This window comes from Haemaphysalis longicornis, unplaced genomic scaffold, assembly GCF_048455015.1.
Source record: "Haemaphysalis longicornis isolate Haplotype H1 unplaced genomic scaffold, Haemaphysalis longicornis Haplotype H1 scaffold_2, whole genome shotgun sequence".
NCBI lineage: Eukaryota > Metazoa > Arthropoda > Arachnida > Ixodida > Ixodidae > Haemaphysalis > Haemaphysalis longicornis.
This window is the reverse complement of record NW_027526295.1, coordinates 196,750,901-196,770,649: the sequence shown is the minus strand read 5'-3', so window position 1 is coordinate 196,770,649 and position 19,749 is coordinate 196,750,901. Positions and strand designations below refer to the sequence as shown.

General features: G+C 45.0%; 1 protein-coding gene across 1 annotated transcript in view; it reads right to left on the bottom strand.

The window, feature by feature from the left end:
• LOC144167594 (nose resistant to fluoxetine protein 6-like) overlaps window positions 1-19,749 on the bottom strand; it is a 73,203-nt gene that overhangs the window by 20,980 nt on the left and 32,474 nt on the right. Inside the window, exons 7-10 of the mRNA XM_077696805.1 lie at window positions 16,613-16,706; window positions 13,964-14,053; window positions 9,727-9,892; window positions 7,360-7,439 (exon numbers count right to left, since the gene is read on the bottom strand). Of these exons, the coding sequence (XP_077552931.1) occupies window positions 7,360-7,439; window positions 9,727-9,892; window positions 13,964-14,053; window positions 16,613-16,706 (430 nt within the window). The remainder of the gene's footprint in view (window positions 1-7,359; window positions 7,440-9,726; window positions 9,893-13,963; window positions 14,054-16,612; window positions 16,707-19,749) is intronic.

The window sequence follows — 19,749 nt, the reverse complement described above, 5'->3', positions numbered from 1 at the left end:
CCCACATCTCGCGCTTTTCCCCTGCCGTATTGCTCCATCCACGACAAACACGGTAGGCGTTTAATCTAGCTAATTACAATTTTAGCGTTCCCATAGTTCCTCTATATAATGCCCGCAGGGAGCTGAGAGTTGCGCGACCCTTTCCCACGCCGTGTCGCTCCGGGTATCCGAACCACGCAGCAAGGCCCCGCCCACGGCCGCGCCGCAGCCGCCGACAGGACGGTGCTGCGGTACCGCGCCCCGCCCAGCGCAGCAGCAGCCGCAGCGCGAGCGCCGCCGCAGGGATCTATACCGCACTAAAGCCCTATTCTCGACTGCACAAATTCGCAGTGAATTCGCCACGTTTTTTTGCATAAGCACAACATAAGCAATCAGTGACGTGAAGCACGTATAGCTATGACGACACACAGTACAATTTGACGCTTCACTCAAAAAGATAACAACCGATCTATCAAATATTGCGCATAAAAGATATAAAAACACTTGGAATGTTTTATAAACATTGAGGCGGTAGCTGAGGCTGGCAAGGGAAACACATTTCAGCAAATAAAAACTGGCGTCAAAACCCAGAGGCGGTCGAGTTACGTTGATCCAAAAGGGAGCGAAAGGGGATGTTGAACTAAAGAACACCCCACAATCGTTTAATACTGCATCTATTTATTTGTTTCGATCGCTTTTAGTAACATAGTTAAGCTCTCTGCTTCAATGCAAGCTTTGTTGCGTTATCACCTTCCCGGCCGCCACCACCACCACGTTATCGTCTGCTACCATGCTACAAGATTATGGCGTGATCACATAAAAAGACACCATTGTTTGTATGACGCATACGGGCAGCGAAGCGCTAGGCCTGGTAACCGCGGAGCGTACCGATGTCGCCGATTCACTCATTCGTCGAGGTCGACTTCAGTCAGCTCAGTAATGATTAAAACAGACATTTTTCTTTGTTATTTTTCTCTTGAGTTTGATAATGTGACCCAGCAGCTTACTAGGAGGAGTGTGGACAAATGTCTTGCATTGGGTTATTTTTGTTTTGGGGATACTTGTACTGCCCTCTCATGTTTCTGCTACTCCCAACAAATAATTTTTATTTTATTGTCAAACATTAAAGCAAACTACGGTACTTTGTTTGCATGCTCCGTGATCGCTTGCTTAAACTGTTATTTATTTCGGTAGAAAACATGCTTTAAACCACGCGTCATACGAAATTGCGCCTGCTGCAAATTCACGGGGTTTTCACAGCGCCGAAGGCCGGTAAAATTTTTGGCCCTATTTCACGGCGACAGCAGCCACCACTTTCAAGCTGTTACGTAACATTACGTCACTTTTATGCAGGCTGAAGTTGCCAATTTGTGACGTAATCGTTCCCGCCAGCTGTTTAAATTACGTCACGCCTTCTCAGCCAATCACCGAGAGTGCGTGACACGAAAGCCGTATTCATATTGAATAGCAACTAAAGGCGCGCGTTGTCATGTCTCCTGTATTTAGCCTAGTTAGTTATTGCCGCCTAGGAATTATGCACTTTCAGTAAAGAGAAATAAGGAAAACTTTAGAGCTGGTGCCCGTAAACGTCATGAAATGCCAAAATGACGAAAGCACGCACAACCGCTTTGTAAGCCGGAAGCACGTGACCAAAATAACCAATCAGAAAGTCTTTTGGGAAATTCACAGTTCAGGTTGAATTTTTGCACTCGACAATAAAGCCCGTATTCTCGACTGCATAAATTCACCGTGGACTGCGATTTTGCCAGGAGATGTTCTGATTGGTTTTCAGTGTGGTCACATGCTTCCGGTTGACAAAGCGACTGTGTCTGCTTACGTCATTTGGACGTTTCACGACGTTTGGTAGCCCCGTTTTAGTTTTTTTTTTTTTTTTCTGATGTCTCTGAACTGAAAGCGCATAATTCTTTGCCGGCAATGAAAAAGTAGGCGAAATGCTGCGGACATGACAAAGTAGGCCTGGCTTTACTATTCAATCACAAAACGGCTTGTATGTCATGCCCCCCCCCAGCTTTCTGTGATGGGCTGGGAAGACGCAATCCAATATAAAAAGTTAAGCGAGTACGTTTACATCACACAATGGCAACTTCAGCCAGCGTAGAAGTCACCTTATGTTACGTAACGGCTTGCAAGAAGCGGCTTCTGTCGCCATGAAATAGGGCAACATGTTTCATTGACCTTCGGCGTCGCGAAATTCCTCTGACATAGCAGAAGGTGCATTTTCCTGACAAACGGCTTAAAACTGTTTTCTAGTGAAAGAAATTATAGCTTGGTCTGTTTTTAGGTCAGCCATAACGGGGCATAAAAATAACGTCGTGTATTTTGTTTTTATGTGTGACAATGAAATAAAAATTCTGTGCATATGGCGTAACAGTAACATAAGAGGGCAGTATAAGCCTCTCTATGACAATGACAAAAAACCCAACACGGTATTTGCTCACACTCCTGCTAGTAAGCTAGTGCGGCACATGATCAAATTAACGAGAAAAATAACAAGGAAAACTGACTTTAATTCATTACTGCGGTGATTGAGTTTGCGTTTGACGAATGAGTGATCAGCGGCAGTAGCACGCTCTACCGTTGTCAAGCGTAGCGTTTCTTATACCTCTGCTACACGGCCGTTTCAAAGTCCTTCCGAAGGCCGTTGAACCAATTGTCTATCGAGGGCCCCATTGCAAATACATGGGCGCACTTGTGCTCCAGCGTTTAGTTGTAAATTGAAAGTTGCCTTGTAGCACAGGCATTAGTCATTTCCGAGTCATACAACCGATGGTCGCGACCGTCTTTTTCTGTAATGCCGCCTTAAACTTGTAACATAGCCGCAGACGATAGAGTGGCGGAGGTGGTGGCCGGGGAGGCGATAACGCAACAAAGCTTCATTGAAACAGAGAGCTCAACTATGTTACTAAAAGCGATTGAAACAAATAAGTAAATACGGTGAAAAACATTGTGTAATGTTCTTTAGTTCTATATCCTCCTTTCGCTCGCTTTTGGATCACCGTTACTCGATCGCCTTCTGGTGTTGACGCCAATTTCGACCTGCAGAAATGTGTTTCCCTTGCCAGCATCAGCTGCTGTCTTAATTTTTATAACACATGCCAAGTGTTTCTATATTTTTATGGGTAATATTTGATACTTTTGTTAGGATATTTGTGAGTGAAGCGTCAAATTACACGGCATGCCGTCACAGCTATGCGTGCGTACGTCACTGATCTCTTAGGTTTTGCTCACGCAAAAAACATGGTGAATTCACTGTGAATTGCTACAGTCGAGAATAGGGCCCCAGCGTAGCCGACTGTAGCCGCCGCCAGGCGTCGCCGACCGAAGCGCCCCCACCGCTCTTCGGTCATCATCGGTAGCCTGGTGGCCCAGGCACGGCTCCTACACGCGCATTGGGCTGGTTTCCCGCAACAGTTCGGATAACAAGATGACGGGTGGTCACGCAACTCTTAGCTCCCTGGAACTCTACGCGTTCCACGGCACACGTGCGATTTACTGGAACCTTTCGTTACTGTTAAACTTCAGTGAATGCCGCCGCTGGTGCCGCACGCGAGCGTTTTTTGCATTTTTGGGTCAAAACATTTTTTCAAGGCGTATTTCGCATTTGCTATCATAGAAATCAAGCCGCCATGTATGTTTAATTAAAGAACCCCTGCAAATATCACTTATATATTGATCTTCACCTTAAATACAACTCATACTTTGTTTGCTTAACTATACTTACAAATTTGAACATTACAGACAGATTTTGTAGCTTGGAAATAATTTGCCTGTATAAATGTCTCGTCCAAAAGTTATTTTAAACTCTTGGCGGGGCAGCTGAATTGACGGACAGACAGACAGACACAAAGACAGACATAGAGACAGACCTTTTTTTTTTCTTTTAAGTAGCCCAAGAAAGACTATCGTCTTTAAAATTTCCCTCGTAGGTCGTTGGTAGGGTTACTGTATGGCAGTCGGATTTCCTAGCCCAAAGTGTGCGTCACTTGATGATCTTCGGCACTAGCCGTATTATTATTATCATAGCAATGGTTGTCTAATGTTTGTGTGCACCAAGCTGGCTGCCGACACTCTTCTATATGGTGACGCCGTCCCGCGGCTAACCACCGAACAGGGACGAAGGAGTGGCAATCATTCGTTTCTTTAGTCACTGGAACGGTGTGCACCATTGCGGTAGAAGTTAAAAATAGGCGTGAATGCACTTCCCTGCTTCGTGCTGGTCTTCTCAATCTTTGCAATTTAATGGGGAAAGACTACCAATGACCATGGCCAGTCTAGAGTAGCCCCACTTTCGGTGTTCGAAAAGTGTGGTTTAGTCATAAAGACGCACTGCAACACTTTCTTGCACTGTTTTTCAAAATCTGAAATACTTTGTAAACATAGTAAAAAAAGCACATCCACAGTTTAGAAAGTAAAAGTGGCCAGGAAGTAAAAGTACTCCAGCCAAGTATCACTGCTCTACACACACCAGCTGATTTGGAAACTTGCTCAAAAGATTCCTTTTCATTTTGTTGATGTGGGCCGTGCTTGCGCGATTTAATGACGTCATTCAAGCGGTATCATGACAATTGGCTCGCTTCATATCAATTCGGAATTGCTGCAATAAATTGCAGCAATTCCGAACAACTCAGAGAGCAGACTGGGTTTAGGAAAGAATACACAAAAATGCATCAGATCCATGTCGCCAATCAAGAATTTACAAAATCCGTGGAGCTTAGTAAACTCCTTTACATGACATTTATAGACCACGAAAAAGCGTTTGATTCAGTGAGCACCACTGCTGCGCTTCAGGAATTGAAAGACCACGGAATACAGGAGACGTACACAAAACTCCCAGATGACGTATAAGGGATGTACAGATAGGACCATCCTTTGCGATAATAGCAAAAAGTTCCCCATCAGAAAGGGTATAAGACAGGGAGATAACATCTCGCCAAAACTGTTCACGGAAAGTCGAATGCAAATATTGAGGAAGCTTGACTGGGACAAGGGAGGATAACGGATAAACGGAGAATACGTGACCGTTTTGAGGTTTGCAGACGACATAGCCTTGCTCAATGAGTCGGCAGAGCAGCTGCAAAAAATGATTGAGGAACTACAATGACAATTCTCGGCTGTGGGGCTACAAATAAATATGAATAAATCAAAAGCAATGATAAATAAACATGCCGAAAGCGCCCCCTTCAGTTTAGGAAACTCAACACTATAGCAAGTAGAAGATTATAACTACATCGGTCAGGTCGTCTGCGCTGATCGCAACTCCGAGAAATAAGTACAGCGCTAAATGGGTATGGCGTGAGGTGCACTAGGCAAACACTCCGAAATAATGCAAAGTAAGCTACCTCTGCCACTTAAAAGAAGCATATACAACCGATGCGTCCTGCCGGTGATGACATGCGGAGCGGAAACTTCACGCCTTTCTGCACAACTTGAAAACAAACTTAGGTTGGCCCAACGGGAAATTGAACGAATAACGATAGCAGCAACACTTGGGGACAGGAAGCGAGCTTTCTGGACCAGGGAACAAACTTGTGTAGATATTATCGTAGCTGAAATAAAGGGAAAGAAGTGGGCTTGGGCTGGCCTGGTAGTTAGACGCAACGACAACCGATTGACCACCAGGCTCGACACCCAGAGACGGTAAGAGAAGAGGGGGAAGGCAAATAACGCGATGGAAGCACGGAGTAAGAAAATGTGCGGGTAAAGAATGTGCTAGAGCCGCACAGGACAGGAACGGTTGGAGGTCAATGGGAGAGGCCTTCTTTCTGCAGTGGACCTAAAGAGGCTGTCGTTGATGATGATGACGACGACGATGACGACGATGATGATGATCATGTTTTCTTTCACCTGTGTAACAAAGCATTGCGAGAGCTGTAGTTATCGCAAGCCCAGAACAACAGTTCATGATTGACATCTCATCGTGGATTACTTTTTGCGGGCTTTGATTTTGCTGCTGTTTTCTTTAAAGTTGCTACCGCTTGCTCTTATTTCTGAAAAAAAAAAGAAGAAGAAGCTAAACTGTAGCGGCGATGTCACTTGTGGAAAGCCAGATAAGCCCCCGAACAGCATCAGGACATAGACTTACGCTGGAAAGAGGTGAAAATGTTTTGAGAGAGCTTCTATGTTATATGGTGACGTACAGCAGTAACATGGCAATCCATTATTACTTAATTAATTGCCTGGACACGCTTCTTAACGAACGTTTCTGATACGGAAAAAGGTGAAAGAGTTGCAGCGGTCTTTTCCTGTTCCAATCCCCTCAGCAAGATCTTCAGGCAAATAGGGGGTCAATAAACTAGCACTGCCGTCCACAAGCTTGCTCAATAACTCTCTTCCCACCCGCTTAGACACAGCAACGGCTGGCTTCCTTCATCGCTACAAGCTCACCTTTTTCATTTTCAGGTTTAGGCTTGGATGAGAGGGCTCCAGTTATGAACACCCCTAGCTTTCTTCCTGCTACGCTGCTATATCTCCTGGAGGCAAAGACACTGCTGAAGTTGAGCATGCTTAGACGTAGCATGGTAGAACTAGGCGAATACATTGACATTCATTTATCAAATTCAGACGAGTGCCACACCTGCTTCCAGAAGATTTACCACGGTATGTATTATCGGCGAAGCCCCTTACGGGTGTGGGCTGTTGGAGTCTCCTGTCGTTGTCGTCGTCGTAATCGTCGTTCGCCTCATGTAGTCCCGGTACTAAAACTCCGGGAACCTCGTTTACGCCTCGCGCTGGAACGTAATGCGTGCTAAAAAAACACCGGAACACTCGTTTACGCCTCGCAATGGAGCGCTTTGTAACCGCACTAAAAAAGCCCCGGGATACTCGTTGACGCCTCACGCTGGAGAGCTTCGTGATTCACAGACAAGACACTTTTACGCCAAAGCTGTATACCTCCCCCCCTACCCCCAGCGGTTTCATCTTCGTTGGCAAAAACGCTAAGGCGCCAAGAATACACTTATACACTGCATGTTTCGCCCCTCCCCAGACCCAGGTTTTACGTTAGTGGAGATGGCCCGCATTTTTTTTTTTTTTTGACAGGGTTTCCGGAGACACGTCTCCCTCCATATGGATAAAAACATATATTATTAATCACCACGCTTAAAACTCACTCATACAACAAAGTGCCCTCCCTGAATTACACCATTTAGGAACACATAATCAACCTTGGAAACAACCCACGAAGTACAGCAGCGAAATCGGGCAAATATTTCTGGATTCAATTAATTCGCCTACACGGGGCGCGTTTTGAAGTAGGCTGCAAAGTCACTGGTAAGATTTTCCGTGCCTTCGAAAGAAAAGGGAAGAAGGAACGGACTGTTTATAATTTCCCGCTACTGTCACTCGTGTAATGCTACTCACCTGAAGAGTAGGATCGCAAAGCCGATGAAAATAATGTGCAGCTGCATGTCCGTTGATATATACCAATAGGGAACCAGACACTGGAAGAAGAGTAGAATTTTTTTGTTTAGAAACCCAGTGCATTTGTCGTAATCAATAGATATTAGGAGGTGCTTGGATATATGCAAGACCTAAATACTGGGCCATACTACCCAAGACAATATGGGGCTATTTTGAACTGTAGCGTATGACTGTAAGGTGATTATGGCAGGCATGTCTACTTAAGCTGAGGATATCAAGCAGAAATTGAAGTAGGTTTGGGTGGTAAAACATCAAATATACAGGGGAAACCACAGTAGTAAAAATGATAACAAATTTATTCGCTATTGTTATCGTGAAATTCATAAAGTTATTCTTCGGGATAGGGACCTCAATGACTGTTTAATGTTTTTCAATGGTGCAATCGCTTAACTTATATAAAACTTATATAAAACTGTATAAAACTTATATTGAACTTATATAAAACTGTATATATGCGTATAACTCGGAAGAAAAATACACTTCAGTATACTTATACACTAAATGCGTACGCTGTACAGCAAGTTTCTGAGTTCAAATATTTAGGAGTAACACTCACGAGTAATTTTCTTGGAATCAACATATTGGCAATATTTCCGCTTCCGCCTTCCGTAAACTGTCTGTCTTACGATAGAAATTAAAAAGCTCTCCTTGAGATGTCAAACGCCTGGCTTACCAATCAATATGCATGCACAATGTGGGATCCGTTCACACAGAAAAACGTCAATAAACTGGAAAGAGCCCATGGAAAAGCTGTAAGGTATATATAGTCTAAGTTTCGTCCAACTGAATCACCTTCCAATTTAATTAGAGCTAATGGCATTGAACTCCTCGAGTCACGAAGGAAGGCATTAAGGCTTGATTTGCTTTCCCCCCTTCTTCAAAGACAAACAGCACTAGACCCGACACAGTACCTGACACCCATATCGACAAGACATACGAGACACCATCACCCCGGAACCGTAATCCCTTATTTTGCACGCACAGATGTATTTAAATTCTCTTTTTTTTTCACGAACAGTGGAAGAATGGAACTTCCTAAAAGACTCTCTATAAGGATTCACTTTGCTTGTTTTGTTAACTGTGTATTGTTTGGGCCGCTAAACCTGTTCTTGTGTGCCGAATTCTTTCCCTTTTCATTTCTTCCTGATCCCTCAACCCCTCAGTTCTGATATGATTCCTCATCGTTTGAACTACAACAGTTCTCTGCCTTCTAGTCCTTAGCTATCTGGATTTAATTGGCGGAAGTTTGAAGCAAGATGGTATGATTTTGGAAGGCGCTTCATGATGTTATGGGTATAGAGGAGAATAGGGGTTTAGCTTGAAACTTTGTTCAAATAAATGTGTTCAAGCTGCCGATTAAACACCGCTGGGTTAAATTTTCTAGAATTGTTTTGTGTAGACTAGCTGTTCTACTTTGGTACGCCATTTACAGTCAATGGCTTATGCGAATCCTATAAAGAAAATGGCAAGCATAATTGGCGTGTTCTGTATATGTGAACAGCAACACATTTACGGGTACATTTAAATATTTCATATATAACAATGAAATGCCTCTGTCGACACTTCAAGTATTCAAAATGTAGGTAAGAGGGTGAGTCACGCAATTCCGTACAAACTCACAACGTTAGCTCACTCTTGGCAGTTTTTATTGACGCAAACGTGTACTAAAGGGCTTCCATTCGAATATTAAAAATCCTGGTATACCAGTAGGATCCTGTCATTTCATTCCCTAGCTTGTAAGTCGCTTAGTTAACGGCTATGTGACAGCTAATAAACCTATCATAAAATTGACACAATCATACTTAAAAGTAAACAGTGTGAATTATATCAATGAAATAAGTATATTTTCACACGTGTAATAACCGCACTCTCCTTATGAGCAATGCAGGCAGGTGTCTACCGGTTAATTTCTACCTTTTTTGGTTCCAATAGACTTCAGCTAAATCGTACCGCGAAAAATAATGTTGCCATTATCGTTTTTTTTTAAGGTTAAATTGTCGTAGCCGCGAAAATCTTTCCACCCACGCGCAAACGAATGTTTATGAGCGACCACCTAGCTGGTGCTTTCTATTGCAGTGCAAGGGGTTTTTTCATAGCGTCGATTGATTGTTTCGTGCATTTCAAAGTTGCCGACAGAACGTGTGTGTTGCGTAAATAAACACCTGAATTTTTACCTGAGGAATACTACTAACGACCTACTAACTAACGTTTGCACAAACGGCAATTCATTATAATAATTCGTCACCCCGTTACAGCTAAGTCTCTACACGACGGTCATGTTTTATAGATGAATTGAAACCGTTGTACCAGTTCATCATGCAGCAGGTAGTTTTGGACGTTCAGTAGGAGCAGCCACCAGTTCTTGTTGCACTTCTCAACCTCCGAACCGATGTACTCGGCCCACAAGGGCCCGTCACCGAAGTGTCGTATCAAGTTGACCATGAAGATGCCTACACATGCCATAGGGATAAGCCTGAAAAAAAAAATGAATCACTAATTCTCAATGTGGATGCGCCATCACCCTGGTTAATTTACGAAGAAAGCAAAGAAATTACACTGAGTGTCGTGAAACCCCCTTTCACCCAACGCCCACACTCCATGATGGCGCATCGTGTCAAGCGCAAGACACGCGTATTTGTGCTTCTTGGGATCGGCTGCTCACGCGGCTGATATCAGCATTGGAACGCATTCCTGCGACCCCGATGCCATGGAAAGACGACTGCTGCCTGGGAGCTGCCTATAAAGCCAGCACCTTCCGCAATCGGCTTTTGTGGGCACGGCAGCACCGCAACCTAATGCTGCCTAATCAAGGAATTTGGTTCCTCGAGCCACGGCCTCCGCGGACGCCGATCGCGGAGGCCGTGAGCAACGGCGCGCCGCCGGCAGCCGATCGCGGAGGCCGTGCTCGAGCCATAGTGTTTCATACAATAATAACTAGAGGGGAAACTGGCGATAGTGGTAACGCAAACACGGCGGAGCCGCTTACGCTTCAATGGGAATGATGGGTAGTTCTGGAACCGGATTGCGTAGGATCGAAACGGGCCTACGGCTGCGCAAATTGTGTCTTTGACAATAAAACTCTTCTTGCCCGGTTCTCTGTTTACAAATTACATGGCGAACATGAAGTTGGATGACAAAAAAAAACTGTTTTGTGCGAAATAAAACGGCGCGTTTAAATAAAAAGCAGACGCGGAGTCGTGGAGGTTTGTGGAGCAGCTTTTCCATTTGCCGCCAACTACTGCAGGACGCGGACTTCTTTAAAAAACTATTTGTAAAAGTTTGTGCGCTTGTTGTTTGTGATACAAAGAAAAGTTTTGCGCTCATAAAATAAAAAAAGAAACCGATTACCTTTGGAGAAGTGATTCTTGCCTGTATTAGTGACATTTATTGTTCCTATCAACCGCCGGTACTGCTGGTCGCTGGTCTACGCCATAGGAGCCGACGTTCGCACGAAATGTGTGGCCGTTCCAAGCGATTCGCAACCGTCGTCAGCTTCAACAATAGATTGCTCTGCCGAATAAGCAGCGCCGCAACTCCTAATTCGCAGGCAATTTCGGCTCACAGAGCGCAGTTATTTGTGTTTTCGTGCTCGCTGTGCGGCAATGAATTGATAACCCATCCAATTCGCAACTCTGGGTTATAAAACATTTCTGCGGCGTCAGTCAGCGTGCGGCATTCATTTCAACGAGAAACGTATATTTGAGCGCTTCTTTCAACACACCGCGTACGCAAATACGAAAACGAAACTGTCTGCACAGTTGAATCTATAGCAGCTTCCGCAAGCCATCGAGCGCCAGGCCGAATCCAGAACTACCCATCACGCCCATTTTGTCGGGCGATCGCAGCGCCAGATTCCTCTCTAGTTGTTATTGTATGAAACTCGATGCCACGAGTAGGTTAGTTACTATTCCAAATATGGTTATAGAAATGATAACTGTTTTGTTATGGTACTGCCGTGCCCGAGTGTGTTGTTTTCTGAGTTTGCGTCTACGTGCCTCTTGCTGTCGCGTTGTGTAGAGCTTAATCCTGGACCCGACGTTAAGGCAATGTTGAAGGAGCTTTGCGATGGGCAAAAGGCAATTCTAGAAGAGCTAAACAATGGTGGAAAGCGGGTGGGACAAGTTGAAAAGACCCTTCAAATTGCTAAGGAGCAAGCAGGGGCCTTAGCCAAGCTAACAAAAACAGTTAAAGAACTAAACGAGACTGTTCTGAGGCAACAAAAGAGAAGAATCAATTTAGAGGACCAAAGTCGGCGAAACAATTTCATGTTCTTAGGAATCGCAGAAAACGAAAAACAATCCACTGACGACCTCAAAACAGAAGTTCCGACCGAAGTTTTGAAAGAAAAAGTTTATGTGACATTGACCATGGTAGAACGAATCCACAGTTTATTTATTTATTTATTTATTTATTTATTTATTTATTTATTTATTTATTTATTTATTTATTTATTCAGTTTACTACATTCGCCCAGAGGGCATGGTTGTAGGAGATACATAAAGGGTTCAGTGCAGAAACGGAATCACGAATCTCGTATTATGCAAAAATAAAAATCAACAGAGGCATCTTTTAAAAGCTTGCAGCAAAGTACATTGTACATCAAACAACAACCGAAACGGGGGCAAAAAGAATAAAATAAAAGGGAAAAATGAAAACAAGAGGAAAGGCGAAATAAAAAAATGGACATTTATAAAACGCGTCACAGCGGTCATCAAACATTGCAGTGGGCAGCAGCACGCAGCTGCAATTATGAATAAAACAAAACAAAAACAAATAATGGACAGGAACAAGGTCACGGCAATTCAAGAAACATCGTTATCAATGTCGCCACGCAGGTAAACACTTCATAGCGGTGTCAAATCTAGCACCAGATGAGCGAACGACGTTTTCCGGAAGCTTATTCCAATCGCCAATTGTGCGTGGAAAAAAAGATGATTTAAAAAGCGAGGTGCGGCAATGAATTTCTCTAATCTTTTTCTATTGTCTCTCCTTTTTGATACGTAGGCAGGTGGTTTTAAATAAGTCTGGTGGCTAATACCTGTTTTATCGTTAGCTATCTGGTTGAGGAATAGTAGGCGACATACTGTGCGGCGAGTTTGTAAGCAGTCCCAAGAGAGTGCCTTTTTAGTAATAGTAATAGTAATGGTAATAGTAGTAAGCAGTAATTAGTAAATTAGTATAGTAATTAGTAATTTAGTAATTTATAGGTAGTAATAGTAAACTTTTAAAAATAGTAATAAACCCCGACAAGTTATCTTGCGACTTTTTAAATGCAGAGAAAAATCGAAACTGTACCAAAATTGTAAAAAAACTTTAAGGAAAAGCATTTCTATCGGCCACTAGTGAAACACTAGTGAAACGCAAGGTACTCTGGAATTCAGCAAAACAGGAACGCGATGGCGGTGAACGAGTTCGCTTGAATCATGACAAATTTACAATAAACAGCGACGTGTTCGTTTCAGATTACCCAAAAAACGGCCGAGTACGAATTAGGCGCAACAATAATGCCACGCCGTCCGAAGACTGTTCAAGAAGCCATGTCAGTTAAAACTCTTCCGACCTTCGACTAGTTAACCTTAATGCTAGGAGCCTCACGAATAAGGTAGGCGATCTAGAATACTTGGTAGCTAGCTATGATCCCCATATTGTCACTGTCAATGAAACATGGTTACGTCCTGAAATTCAAGACACGGAAATTATACCCCCGTTACAAAATATTTCGCAATGATAGAGAATCGAGAGGAGGAGGCGTAGCCATAATCGCAAAAGAAAATCTCAAGTGCTTTTTGGTACCCGGGATTCCAAATCACGAGGGTGTTTGGTGCACAATAAAGTTCCGACGTACGTCATTTGTTGCTGGAGCCTTGTACAGGCCAGCAACTGCGCACACATCGTATTTAGAAAATTTACAACACCACATGGAAAGGCTTAAAGCCTAAAAATGTAGGCTGATTCTTGCGGGAGATTTCACCCTTGTGGGTATTGACTGGAACAATTTAATAGTTGACGCGAAAGAACGGGCTTCCTGTGAATTTCTCCTTGATATTGCTTTCAATAATGATTCGAGTCAGGTGGTTCGTGAAAACACACGCGTAGCATGATCATCGCAGTCTATGCCTGATTTAGCTTTCCTCGATGCTTGTATCGATAATTACGAAGTAACAATACAGAAGGGGCTGTGTCATCATGAACTCATTTTTGTTGAACTTAAAACTGGTCTTGCTTCGGCCCCAGCCATGGAATAGACCATATCTGTTCGCCAGTACGAAAGAGCTGTCGATTCAAGCATTATCAATTACCTATCATTTATGTTGGACAGTTTTCAAGCAGAAAGTGACGCCAATAACTTGTGGCTGCGGCTTAAAGATATCGTCTCGTATTGTATCTCAAGTTTCATCCCACTTCGTATACAAAGAAAACAAACAAAACCCATGGGTAACTCAAGAAATAATTCACATAAAGAGACAGATCACTCGCCAAAGACGACAGAAAAAAAGAAACAATAAAAAATAGTTGAGTTGTCATGACGTGCTGACGTGCTCACCTCCACCAACGTACTGCTAGATAAAATAAAGCTTGAGCCAGGCCGGCAGACCTCATTTGCTTGTGGATTGCGTAGAGCAGGAAGAACCCACTGAAAAAAGAAAAGAAGTATACTGCGGTAAGCACATGACACGCAGACCGTAGCGAACTAAAAGGAGATGTAAATGCAATGGCATCTATACAGTTGTGCCGTTTTTGGCAACCCGTACTGACGTCTTGTGGTTTAGGCAGGCGCCCTTACATGTTACTTTCATAGTATTTCGGCTTAACTTTTTTTTTTTTCTTTCGCGAAAACCAATCTGCAATATGGGAACTTAAGGCATATACCGGTTTGAAAATGAATCTCAACACATCGTCTTTACAGCAAATATTCATTTTTCCCCTTCCTGACTTGGACGCTTTTTTTTCCTGACAAGTACACCGCAGATGTTACATTCTTGGGAAAACTGATTTCTGAGCACCCAACCATTTGCTCATTTGTTCCACATTGTGCGCGTTGTCATAACCTCATGATAACACCTGCATCACCTGTTTCACAAGGATGCAAAAACCCGTTTTTCAGCAGCTCGTGCAGTCATCAAACGTCAGCCCCCTTTGTGTGACCACCTAAGCATAATAAATCAGGAAAGATGTCCCGAGAACTTCCACCGTATGTTATGTTACGTTCATCACACTACCATAGCTAGGAGAGAGCCAATTTCATGGCTATCAGGAACAACTGTTCTTTTTTGTAGCTTTATTTCAGCCGCATTTGCGAACTGTATGTCGGCTCATATTAATTTTAGACACAGCAGAACGGGGTGTCTAAGGTAAACAATAACTGCTCAAACCTGCCACCTGCTTCCTAGAAACCGTGTGACACATTTGAGCTGCTTTGGATTTGAGACTCCTGTTAACAAAAATTAATGGTGATAGACATGCGCTCAACAGGCGGTAGCATAAGAGGTCTGGCTACAAAAGCGGTTGGAAAGAAATTGTCAGCGTGGTCGCCCCGCTTGAAGCTACTGAACTGCAGCCTAACCGTCTATGCGGTAATTATTTCTAATCGATTCAAAAGCTCACCGACAAGTAGGAGCCAGTCTAACGTCTGACTTTTCTCGCAAGGACGCAAATTGTGGCAGCTTCGCACTAGGGTCCCGAAAACTGGGAAAACAGCAAAGCTGGCGGCCCCACCTAGCTTATTCTTGGTTCGGCTAAGTTTATGCGTGGTTATGCTTGGAGACTTGGCCAAGTTTTCTCCGTGGCTATGCTTCGAGACTCGGTCGAGTTTTCTATGTGGCGTCGTCGTTAGCCCCCCAAGGGCAATGAATATTCGGATCACTGGCAACTCGCTGACGTTTCACCGCCGCTTAACCGGCGCGATAATCGGTATTAAACCGAAGTCGTCGAATCCGCCGAGAGACCAAATAGCTCCACGCCGGCTTACGCGCATGGAGCTTCCTCATCTTCGGGAGTGACGCTCTTCCGTCGCTCATCTCTCGTTTCGTCGCAGACCCGGATGTTGCACCTCACATGGATTACCAAACTTGCCGCTGAAAGTTCTTAATGACGGACAGGCCCGGATCGTTTTGTTCGCATGCTTTCACATCTCTCCCAAAGTGGAGCGCGTTAGCACGCCCTAGAAACCGCGCAACTAGCTTCGCTAACGCGGCGCCTGTAGCGCGAACTTTTCTCTCCTTGCCACTTCAGGCGCGAACGCTCGTGAACTGGTGAGGAGAGGAGCACCCGATAGTTCACGTCACGAACATGGGGCAGAGTGCTCTCGAAGGTCGAGCAGCGCCAATTCGCGCGATGACGTCGCCGCGTCGGTGCACTGACGCCATGCCTACAGGCGAGGCTTGATTCCGCCTGCGCAGCTACGCAGAAGGCCTTGCGCCGTAGGAGGATTTTTCGTGGTGTTTTTTTCTGCTGACGCCACCGGACTAAGCTCAGGCTATAGCGACACTGTTAAAAGTTACTGCCTATTTTGTGGGAAGTTTGTTTTTTCTGTTCGCTCAACAAATTAGCCATGCGCTCCCACAGAGTTTGCGAATATTTATTGTTCATGGTTGGGAATCAGCCCAGCCGGCACATTGCGAGAGGTTAGCCAGAACTGCGTTAGAACGTGGTTTGGGCTAGTTGGTGGTGCATACTGAAATTCGAAACAGCGCAAAAAGACGGGACAAGAAAACGACGACACAAGGCGCTGAACAAGCCGACACAGCGCCTTGTGTCGTCGTTTCCTTGTCTCGTCTTTTTGCGCTGTTTCGAATTTCAGCTAGCCAGAAACGCCGTGAAAAGGGAGGCGGCCCTTTGCAGCGAAATGCCAAACCCGGCTGAGTGCTAGTAGCCCTCGAGCCCGTGTTGTCGGTGGCGCAGCGCGTTTTTCAAGGCTTCGCCATGGTCCCTGCTGGGGTACCAAATATTTCACAAACCTTTTGTCACAACCCGTGCACGCACCAATGCCGTAATCTTTATGGGCTAATTATTTCAGAATTGTGTTGCCGAAGTGGTATCTGTACTCAAACAATATTTTCTTCGACATCTACCGGGGGCTCCCTCGTATCCCGAACTTGTGCATGTTTTTGTTCGCCCTTTACCTCTCACATGCGTAATCTTAAGGCATAAACCTTAGCGAAAACGAAGCAAAACGCGTCATATTTTCCCTTACCTAATAAAGAAGAAAGTGTCCACGGCCAACCAAGCGTTGTTGAAGGGCTGGGTGTTGTACTGAGCTGCCAGCTTCTTGGCTATTTTGGCACCAGCTGCGTAAAGAAAAAAAGAAACTTACATCTACCACGAAAGTTGATGCGAACTGTACACCGTTGGTTTTCTTGTTCGAACTTCGCTATTAAGGATAAAGCATAATGCGAGTAAATCCGACAATTAGTATTGGCACTTTGTCTCATACCGTGGTGAATTTGTAATCGTTCAGGTAAGCTTAAGCCTCCGTTCACGTACGGCAGTAAGAAAGACTATTGAGGCTTTAAATGAGAAATTATCCATCTTTAATAATATTTTAATGCAGTACGGTAGAATGTCAGAAACGTCTGGCCAAGGCGCTCAATCTATTGGTTTTGCGCGACCGCCCTTGCGGCTTCTTCCCCAGAGCGACCATTTTGGGTCGATGATTAGGATGATTTATAATTTCTAGTGATATCCCCTTTGTAGCGGGGTGATGACGAGTCATCTTACAAAAAAACGAATATACCTATGTTCTATACTCGTCGTTTAATAGTAGCGCTGCTCTTAGGGAAGGCGCAAAAAACTTATTAGGCGCAAAATACTTAAAGGGGTACTGACACAAAATTTTGAAGGCGAGATAACTTCGGAGGTAGATTGGTGTGAACACACATACATCATCTGCAAAATATCAGCGGCGAATACAGCCTAGAACATATTTAAAATCAATTTTAAGGTGTGCGAAACGCAACCGAGCAGCCAGGAGAGGACCACGCACAATCGACATCCCGTGGATATTTTGTAAATAAACAACATCCAAACACGTCACAAGTTTGTGTTCGCCTCTTCCGCACTGCCGGCATTTTTCGCTGGCTCGCCCGGCTCGCCGCTCCAATCGGAGGGCGGAGCTTCTGCTCTCGAAAACGAACGACCCGATCATTGGCGGCAGAAGCGCCGTGATTTCGTCGGCTCATCGGGCAGCTGGCCGTGACCAACTAAGCGAGCCGCACGGTCGCCCTGCCGGCGGCGGCCACGGCCACGAAGTGACGCAAGCCGGCGCAAGTAGCTCGAGTGATAGCTTGTTACCGCTGCATGAAATTGGACCCAAGACCCAACCATGGTAGCTTATATGAGAAAGGAGTTAATGATGCGATGGCGGGTTGCATTAAAAATTGTCATCTGCACCGCTTGCGAGAGCGGGCGGCAATTGGGGCCGCAGTGCTAAGCCGAACACATCTGTAGGCGGACCGGCCGGCTGCTTCCAGCGCGCGTCTTGCCACCCACTGTCTCGAGCGTTGCGCGTCGTTCTTTAGCCGCGGTAGCATTTGCACTCGCAGCACCTGCGTCACGTCCACGGTCGCTTTTAAAGACGATTATCTTTCTTGGGCTACTTAAACCCAGAAATTTTGGTCTGTGTGTATGTCTGTCTGTCTGTCCGTCTGTCTGTCTGTGACTCGATTCAGCCACCCGGCCAAAGTAAAATGCTTACTGCGCAATAGTCTTATATACTCACAGCCACATGTAAACGTCTTAGCCCGGTTTATATGTTCATACTTGTCAACTTTGTTGAACAAGAACAAGACATTACGCAAATATAAGACAGGAAATTAGTACACAAGGGATATTTACAGTGTTCCTTTATTAAAAAAATCATGGATGCTTGGTTTTTCGATAGCAAATTATATTCTACATCTACTGCAGAAAACCGCCGCCCCCTGGCGGCATATGAAAAATCACGCGGCAACAGCAAAGAAAGGTTCCACTACCTAGGTTCTACGTTCTGCTTAGAACGCACGTGGAGCACAGCCACGCGGCTCTATAAACCTTCTAGTCGGCCGCCTCCGTTCACGCGCGTCTCCGCCGTACTGCAGCGCTGGCATCGAGGAACCCGGCCTGTAGCAGTGGAACGCGGTAACTTCAAATCGCCTTGCACAAGTTTACCTTGGAATGAGCGCGACGGAACAGGAACAGCATGAGAGGTGAGCGGGAAAGAAAAGGGGGGCATTTCCTTGCAAATGTCTACAAAGACTATCGTCTTTTGACGACATTTGCAACGAAAGGAGCAGACACGCGGCCAATTTTTAATTAAGCGGCTCACGAGATCAGTACGTGGGGGCATTCGCAGAAACTGTTGGCGATGCGGATTTGACAGTGCTAGGGTAGCTCTGCTCTGTGATATCCCTCCGACGGTCACGTGGTCAGCTTTTTTCACACAAAATCTATCGTTTCGCGGCACCAGATGAAACCGAAACTGCGACTGGCCGCATTGAAAATGCCTCTAATTAAACAATCGTCGCACGCTGAAGCAAATGAGGTTTCTACAGGCGGTAAGTAGGTCACTAGCTACTTATCGCAAAAAAAAAAAAAAAAAAGAAACAAGATGCAAAATGTTTGTGTCAGTGCTCCTTTAATTTTTCTGTTACAGGTAATAGCTGCGCTATAGGCAATATCGACCTCTCTGCTTTTCGTCCACCACCATTCTAATCTTCTTTTCGTCCCCTCGACAGTTTTGAAGCTAGGGCTTCGGTCTCGCTTCCGTCGTTCTGCCGTTATATTTTGTTTCCGTGAGACTCGTGAAGATGAGGGCACGTGACGAAGAAAACCACCGACGTTCCCCCCCCCCCCCCTTATAGGTTTGTAGTTCGTACAACCACGCTATTTTGACTGCTTTTTTTCGCTTCTAGGCCCCGCCATAAGCCGGAGGTCGGCATGGTTGGCTCTAACTGTTTAAGGATGACCGTCAGTATGTGTACGATGGATAAGCAGCGCCTATAGCAACGCATGCTTCGCGGCGCTATTGCAAGACTGCTCAAAACAGTGATTGAGGTTTTTCAAGACGAATCACCGTCTCTGCACAACTTTCAAGAGACAATTGACCTGCTTGAAAGCAAAGACATCGCAATGTACGAGAGAAACCAAAAATCATCGACCTTCTCGACCCTTAGGAATTCAAGCGTGAATGTCGAGGGCTTGGCGAACCGAGGGGATATATGCCATGTCCTCGGCCGGCTGCGCAGTGCCTTGAAAGTTAGCAAGGCGTCAGGAATTACTCACCAGCAACGCCACTTCAAGCAGGCCAAATTGGGCTCGATCACTGACCATCGCGTCAAACGGCATTCGCCCGAC